Source organism: Nelumbo nucifera, chromosome 3, assembly GCF_055504915.1.
Source record: "Nelumbo nucifera cultivar China Antique chromosome 3, China Antique-T2T, whole genome shotgun sequence".
Lineage (NCBI taxonomy): Eukaryota > Viridiplantae > Streptophyta > Magnoliopsida > Proteales > Nelumbonaceae > Nelumbo > Nelumbo nucifera.
The window spans coordinates 13,972,178-13,980,924 of NC_142651.1; the positions used below are offsets into that span (position 1 = coordinate 13,972,178).

General features: G+C 33.4%; 1 protein-coding gene across 1 annotated transcript; it reads right to left on the reverse strand.

Moving 5' to 3' along the window:
- Positions 1-689: 689 nt before the first annotated feature.
- Positions 690-1,825, reverse strand: LOC104597178 (transcription factor ILI6-like). The gene is made up of 2 exons (XM_010258610.3): positions 1,317-1,825; positions 690-1,056 (listed from the first exon to the last, which is right to left on the reverse strand). Exons 1-2 carry the CDS (start codon positions 1,440-1,442, stop codon positions 904-906), a joined length of 279 nt encoding a protein of 92 aa, XP_010256912.1. The 5' UTR covers positions 1,443-1,825; the 3' UTR covers positions 690-903.
- Positions 1,826-8,747: the final 6,922 nt, after the last annotated feature.

The following is an 8,747-nucleotide window of genomic DNA, read 5'->3' on the forward strand; positions in this document are numbered from 1 at the left end:
CTAGTTTACCCTGTCTTACCCATGAAAATGGAAAAAGGAAAAGTTGTTTTCGAATCCAGGAGGAAGTACTGATTTCCTTTTTTCTTCTTTAACAGTATGTTCACTGTTAATCGATCGGTTCCCAGTGATAATATCATATAAATATATATATATATATATATATATATGGTGATCAACCTTCTTCTTCTTCTTCTTTAATAAATATAATGTAAATTCCTTATCAAATGCTAGCTGAAGATAAGCAAATGGCGGTGAAGTTAAGATCTTGTGATCGTCAATTTTGTAGGCAAATAGCTCAGTGATGTTAACATCACGGGCTCCATCCCCTCCTAACTCACACTCCAAATTTTGGTATATATGGGGTCGACTCCACGTCACGTGTTGAACTACATGACTTATGGCTTAAATTAACGTAGTCGTCTACCTCACGGGTTCTACTTTAATTGTATCATATGAGTTCCCCATACGTTAATAAAAAAGCATAGCATTAATCAACTTGATTAAACCTCCGCTACTGTTCTTTGATAACATGAAGATGTGAATTAGCCTTTGCAAAGTGTCACAAGCAACGCCTAAGATAATCTTAAAATTAGGGCACAAACCATTATTTTTAACGTAGCTTAATGTATGGAAATTGACGACGACGTCGTTGGACGAGTTGTTGTAAAAGTAAAAGGATGGAGAGATTTACGAGAGAAGAAGCTTTTTGGTGAGTGCAAATAGTAGTTTATTATATAGCTAAACTTAAAAATTACTACACCTCTTTGCATTAATGGGATGTCCTTGAAGCTCAATTCCATCTCCCCGGCGTACTAACAAACCCTAGAAAAAGGGAAGAAAGAAGGGGGAAAAGAGAGAGAGAGAGAGAGAGAGAGAGAGAGAGAGAATACAGAGGTGGATCGGTTACATGAGTAGACTCCTAATAATAGCTGCTTGGGCACTACTGGCGTCTGTTGTGGCCAATAACTCCGATAATCGCTCACTCAGGTCATCTACCTCTCTGTGTAAACTCCTAATGTAGTTGCATGTCTCCTGTAGGACCATGGAGGCGGATACCTGCAATAAAACAAGATTGAATCTTAATTAGCAACTAATCAGGAGCATTAGACTGAATAAAGCTTGCTAAACTATGTAACAGCTGGCACAGTCCAACAACAACATTTCTAGTCCCACAGCTCAACTGTAGCTGAATAGGTACACCACAAACAAATAAAGATTAAAAAGGAGGATGGATTCGTGGGCATGATTCAAGGCTTAAATGCATAAGCAAAGGTAGACCACACAAATGTAGATAAGAAGAGGGAACCCCAAATCACCTTGTCCGATCGCCTATCACGAATTTCTGGAAGAAGTTGTTGCAACTTGGATACAAGGTCGTTGATCTGATCATCAGTGATCCTCGAATTCCCTGACTGTCTGGAGCGCGACCTTCTGCTCGACATTTTCTCAGTGTGCTGTGTGTATCTCTGTCACTCTATTTAAAAGAGATTGAAGATGGGCAACACAACCCAGAGAGAGAAAATGTGGAATAGGTTTGTCAGACAGAAAGATTATTAGGAAGAGGGGTATGGAAGAATTGTGCCAGTTTGAGTGAGAGATAGAGGGAGACGGGAGGAGAGGAGAGTCAGTGAGAGAGTGAGAGAGAGAGAGAGAGCGAAAAGAATGTAAGAAAGCAAGTTATAGAGAGGGAGATATAAAAGAGATACGAAGAAGAAGAGGAAAAAGAAGGAGCTGAGGAAGAGAGTGGTGGGGGGGAAGGGAAGAAGAGCACAATAACACAGCACAAGTAGTGTTGGGGGTGAAGAAGACAAGTGCATGGGAGAAAGCAGTGGGCTAGTCTTGTTTTTAAATAGAGTTAGAAAGAGAGAGAGAGAGAGAGAGAGAGAGAATCAGTTGTAGAGATACGCCATGCTGTCCCCGCCTCTTCTCCTCATGTCCTCCAAGTTGAAGATTGATTTCAAGTGGGCCAATGGAAATGTGCTTGTTTTTGAGCCAACGACCTGGGCCTCCTTTATGTGTCAGACTCAACACGCAAGACCATGTTATTTTATTATTTTGAAATTTTGAATATCAAATACGTAAGAAAATTGAAATTCGATCCATTTCAAGATGTCGAGAAAAATCTCAGCAATCGCTCTCCCTTTTCTTGTTTGGGTTTGAGACACAACTACGTGATCCAGTGTGGGCTGCATAGTTGACCTCTCAAAAACTCATATCCACACTCTTCCCAGCTCAGCCTACAACTTGACACGTGGAGCCTAGTAAGCTACTATGTTACATCAAACCTATTTTCGGCTAACGATTTCCATTTCTTTTAAAGCGATGTTGAACAAAGCACTTATCCATAAGGATAAGAGCTCTCAACCGTCAGATCTGTGTGAGAGTGGGGTTTAGTGTTGGTGGGCCGGATTACCAATACACCGGGGTTGGGTTGATGTTATTAATATTTTACAACCGGCAAAAAATTAACAGAGTGGTCCTCAATCATCTTCGTACTTCATTCATAGCTCATAGGGTTCAATCCTGTGATCTGATGCGGTTATCATTGCTTTCCATTATCTTGCTCACGGTTGAAGTACGACACAACAATGTCACTAAAGTTGTGTTTGGTTGCAATGCAAATAAATTTTTATTGATGCAAAAAATTATGATAGTACAAATGATTCAAGTGTAAATTTTGACTTATTTTTGTTTTAAATTTTAGTTTATTTTATTTTATTGCAGTGTAAATAAAGTAAATTAATACATGAAGTAGAATAAAATAAAATTCAAAACAAAATTAAATGATAATTTGCATTTTTTCCATTTATACTCCCATACATTTGTACCAATACAAATAAAACTGCACTGCAACCAAACACAACTTAAAAAAAAAAAAACAACAACAATGTCTACCCTTTAAGGCTTCAGAAATTAAGAAAAAAAAGTCTAATCTTAGACCACAAAAATGACCCTATGAACAGCTTCAGGTTTGAGTACTTTCACATCTCAGTGAAATCTTTTTCAGTAGGTCTGGTACTTTCGGCCGGACTCAACCCTGAACTTGAACCGGCACCAGTTGAACGGTAGTACTCAATTTCAATTTTCAAACTTCAATTTGGGCTTGGGTTGAAAGAAAATTATAATTGAATTCCCAAACCGAGTTCTTCTTGGTTTAGTTATGTGGAGAATGAGCAACCTAACCTTACTACGGAAATATGTTTTTGAGTATTAGTATGTAATTAAAATTTATTATTGTAAGATCATAATTAAGCTTTTGGTTTGATTGTGATGAGAATTTTGTTCTTTTTTTTTAAGACGATGAGAATCTTGTTCTTTAATATAAAAAAACACTTGATTCACATCTTAATAATCTTAATTTAATTACATTTGTTAAGCTATACATTACTGTCATACATAGAGCTAAACAAATAGATTAGATTCAAGAAGTTGCAGTGCCGTTGTGATTTGTGATGCCGGGTGTGGATTAGGATTAGCTAATCACGGGAGGACTATTGAAATCTTAGGGTCAATCTTTATTAGATTGGTCCTGAACCTGACTGACTGATTAATTAGTCAGGTTCAGGACCAATCTAATTAGAACTGATCATTTGGATTAATATAATCATTAGCGCATTTATGAAAGTTCGTATATAGGTTGGAAGGAGGATTCAGAAACTTGGTATATAGACATATATATAGAAGAGAGGATTATTATTAGTTAAGGTGTATATTTTTTAATTAAATTGAATAAGATAAAACAATACATACAAGTAGGGGTGTCAATTGGACTGGATTTGGTCCAATCCGGTTCAGCCTAATGAATATTTTGGACCATCCCAGAGATTGTCCAATTTGCTCAAATTCTTGTTAATTTAGATTGGTTTCAACTCAAATCTGGACCATTGACACTTATGTTCTTATCTTCTTTCAATTAATGGACCAGATATTGGCTCAATCCAATATAAATTCATTATGGACAGACCAGGTCCAATCCAATATGTCATATTGGTCTGTCCAGTCCATCCAAATTCAATATGTCTTATTGGTCCGTCCAATCCATCCAAATGGATTTTGATTTGGACGGATTCCAACCTAAAACCGGTCCATTGACATAGTGCGGAGATTTTCATCATCGCGTTTTTTTTTTTTTTTAATTTTAATGATGGAAAGGAAATCTTTATATCCCTATACCCTTGCCCTCTTTTCTAGTCCTGCCATTTTTGAAGATAAAAAGTATGTTACAGCTTACAGGTACGCTCAAGAATTTAAATGGAGGTGGAAACAAAGTAGTTTTAGCAATAAATTATAAATAGTGTTAATAACTAAACCTTTACAGGTTGAAGGGGGTTCACAGCTGACGAGTTGCCACTTGTACACATATCATTACCAAATGTACCGTCTCAATGATATCTACTCGTAGCACTAGTACTTTAGTGTTTGTACATTAAATAAAATCTTTGTGCCTTTCAACGTAAGAACTTGTATCAAATCTTCTTATTCTATAGTTTATATCAATATTTTCAATTTATTGTGCTAATTGAATCATTGTTTGTCTAGAGACCTATTAGATTAATTGAATTGTTACTTGGCTTGGATTTTATGTTCATTTTTCATCAAAGTGCTTGTTTGTAAAAAACCATTGACTTGGCCAACAACATGGTGACCTAACTAACCACACCATTGAATCATTTGATTTGTTTAGTAGGGCAATGGAATAAACATTAATTTTCTCTTTTCATAATTTTTGTATATCCGTTTCCATCATTTAACAAACATGAAAGTGGTTTCATTGCTAAGAATGTTTTAAATTTTGTTTTCCCTTTCTATCATTAATGAAAATTCTTCTTATTTATCAGACTTAAAAACCGGTTTTGTTTCCAAGTTGATTTTCAATATACAAGTTTTTATACTACTAAAATTGTTATTCATGAATTTAATTAGTGAAATTTAATGATGAGAAATAAAATACATTAAACATATGATTCAATGAGAGAGAATGGAATCAAATAAAATATAGTATTCAATTTACAATTTACATCTTCAGATGGATATTTTAAGTCAAGAAAAAGTTTAAAAGCCCTATAGATCTATTGCTACTTTGTGTAGATTCCAAGTAAATTGTAATTTCATCTAGAAATCAACATGTTTCTCAAAGTGTCTAGAGTAGTTAAAGCTATCCAACTAAATACTTCATGCAATTTCTATTACAATTCATTAAGTTCTGTGATTTATATATGTTTATTTAGACACATTGTGAGTTATAAGAAAAGTAGACATGTTGTGTAGTTATTTAAGATGCATAGAAGAATTCCATTTATGCCGTTTTATACAATTCAGCAAGAAATTAACAATGGAGGGCTCAATTTGTCCTGTTTTTAATCTCATTTTAAACAATCAACAATATATTTGATTTTTCCTCAAATTCAAATACGAAAGCATTAACACATGGGAAAAATACTTCTTATAGATTTTCTAAAAACTCCAAGGGTTTTTAATGATTTTTTCAAAAATAAAAGTCACTAATTTGTAAAGCCTTTTCTAACTTGTCCTACAATTGCTCCCTTACCTTCTCTTGGGACTCAAAAGAATTGACTTTGAATTTTATCAATCTTTTTGAAGGTATATTCATTTGAGCAACATTTGAAATAGAGGAATTACATATTCTTTTTCCCTTTTCTTGGCTCCATGAGGCTATACAACAAGGGTGGCCCATCCCCTAAACCCATAACCCTCTAACTTAGGTGCAGGTGGGATTTGATTCTAAGTCTTTCAACTACAACCACCAAGAGACCTTACTGACTAGCCAATTGTGCCTTGTATATAGAAGAACCACATTTAAAACTTATTTGATAAGGAAAACTCTTTCATCTTTAAAAAGAATTTTCAATTTCCAACCCTAATTTTAGTTCTTATGTTATTCAGAGCCTTCTTATCAATTATGCCATGAATAATTGGAACACTAAAAAATGGGATGCCCATAATGTTAGAAATCAATTTTTAAAGCCTATATGGCAATTTTTTTTAGAAAAAAAAATGACTTTTTGAAATGGATGCTTGGGATGAGGCCAACTTAAACATCTTGAGATTAGGCAGAAACTACTTATAAACCAATGAAAAAAGCTAACCCAAAAAACCCTATTTTAAAAATTGGGCCAAATCGGACAATTGGATTGTTTGACTTGGGAACCGATCATAATTTTGGGTCCAAACTATGACTACTAACTCAGGTGGTGAATCGCTAAACTATTCGCCCGAGCAGTGGTTTGCCGGTTTTTGGTCAATTAACAACTCTCTTTCTCTCTCTCTCTCTCTCTCTCTCTCCCCACCCCCTATTCTATTTTACTATTTCGACACACTTTCTCTTTATCACCTCTCACATCTCACCTTTTATCTCTCCCCCCGTCTCCTATCTCCTAATACAATAAATGTGTTAGCATAGACTTTTAAGTTTTAAACATTGATTTTAATGGAACAACTAGAACAAAAATTATAGATTAGAATATGAATCTAATATGGACATTACGAGGTTTATTTCTAAAAAAATTAATGTTGTGGGCCAAACGTTCGACTTGGATGGTTGAACCACTAACCTTGAAACTGATGGTCAAAGCGATTCCGTTTTTTATTAGTTTTTAAAACCTTTCCAAAAACCAAAATCAAAATTGTGGAGCTACACTCAAAATCCACATTTTAAAATCACTAGAAATTAAGCATATGCGTTGCACGTGAGAAATTTTTCTTCATATTAATTACTTAAATTGTATATATATCATAGTTAAGATAGAAATTAAAAATTAACAAAAGTAATAGTATGATTAAAAATAAAATTAAATATTTATTATTTAATTATGACATCATGGGTTTCTTTGAAAAGTTGGATCATTGACCCACCATCTAGATAAGAAATATCTTTGCTTTTGGATTAGTTTTAAATTAGGGAAAATTATAGTTGGAGTCGGCTGTACATTTAAAATTAGGTTACAAGTTGGTCCATAAACCAACAAAACTCTGACAACTGGCTCTACATTTCAAATTATAAAAATCATCACCATGTCATTGGAGGTTTATGTGTCTGTTGCTAACAAGGGACTCTTAATCCATGTTGGACACAACAAAAGGCTTATATTGAAATTGCCCTTTAATGTTGGTTGATTGAAAAAAAAAATGGTTTTTAGTCTCTCTCTCAATCTCCCTTACTCTCTCACTCACAGTCATCTTTATTTGCTTAACAACTATGTGATTTGAAAATAAATAAAAATGGTTTTTGGTTTCTGTATTACGTTCTCTATATCAATTTCCCTCATTCTCTCTCTCTACCTATCATTCTCCCTCAATCTCTCCCATTCTCTTTTTCGATCGATCTCTCATTCTCCCTCAATTTCTATCGTTCTCCCTCAGTTTCTCTCCCACTCCCTCTCTCATTTTTTTTTTATTTTCTTATACTTATATGGCATTAATAAGATCGTATAAAAAAAATATGAGACCAACTTGGTATGGTTAAAAAATTATTACACCAATTTGATAAAAATTCACAAGAAGCTATTGGTTATGAAATTTACACCAATTGGAGAACGATAGAGATTGATGGAAAAGGAGATATTGACTGAGAGGGAGAGTGAGGAAGAAGAATGAGAGAGAGACAGAGAGAGAGAGAGAGAGACAGAGATGTTTTGATTTGGCTACAGACCGAAGTTGAGATAGTGGGAGAGACAGAGGGAGCGGGGGATCGAGAGATGACTGTGAAAGTGAGAAGGGAGGGAGATCGAGAGACATAAGATGTTGAATAGAAACTAAAAACTATTTTCGGTATAGGTTTTTTGCAATGTCCAACAAGGACTAAGAGTCCCATGTTGGCAACAACCACATAAGCCTCCGATGACATGGCAGGGTTTTTTATAATTTGAAATGTAAAGTCGGTTGTCAAAGTTTTATTGGTTTCTGGACCAACTTACAACCTAATTTTAAATATACAACTGAATTTGACTATAATTTTTCCTTTAAATTATATATTTCATTTACATTATATAAAATACTTTTTACTTATCACACTTAATTTTTGTTTGTCCATGGTATCATTTGACTCAAACCACTAATCCGCCATTTAAAAATAAAAATCGTTTGATTTCTAGGTTGACATTGAATTTTGTCTTACATTTCCATCATTGATAACATTATTTCTTATGTATAAAACTTATTTTTGTTCAATATAATGAATGCACAATATTAAAGATGTACCCAATATTTTATTTTTTATAAACATATAACATTAGATATGTGCCCAAAATTTTTTCTATCTTTTTTATTTTTGTGATTCTTTGTATTTTCTACTATTAAAAATTTTATTATTTTACTATGATACCATTTCATTCCTAGGTAGATTTTGACTTTGGCATTCCATTTTCATCATTAATAAAAAGACTTCTTACATTTCATAATTATTTATTATTTAATTATGACATTATTTATTAATCCATTTGACACCAAATGGTCGGATTTCTTACCCACCACCAGGAGGGAAGAAAATAGTTATGTTTTCAAAATACTTTTCAAAATATTTATTTTTGTTATTGGATTTAATTTTGGAAATATTTATTTTCCCAAATGGTCGGATTTAATTTTCAAAAAAAATAACAACAAAATATTTATTTCAAAATAGTTTTGGAAATAAAAATAGTTTTGTAATAGAAAATATTTTTGTTATTTAAAATTTGTATGATTTTTTCAAATTGTTGATTTAATTACAAGAACTTAATGATGAGAAAAAT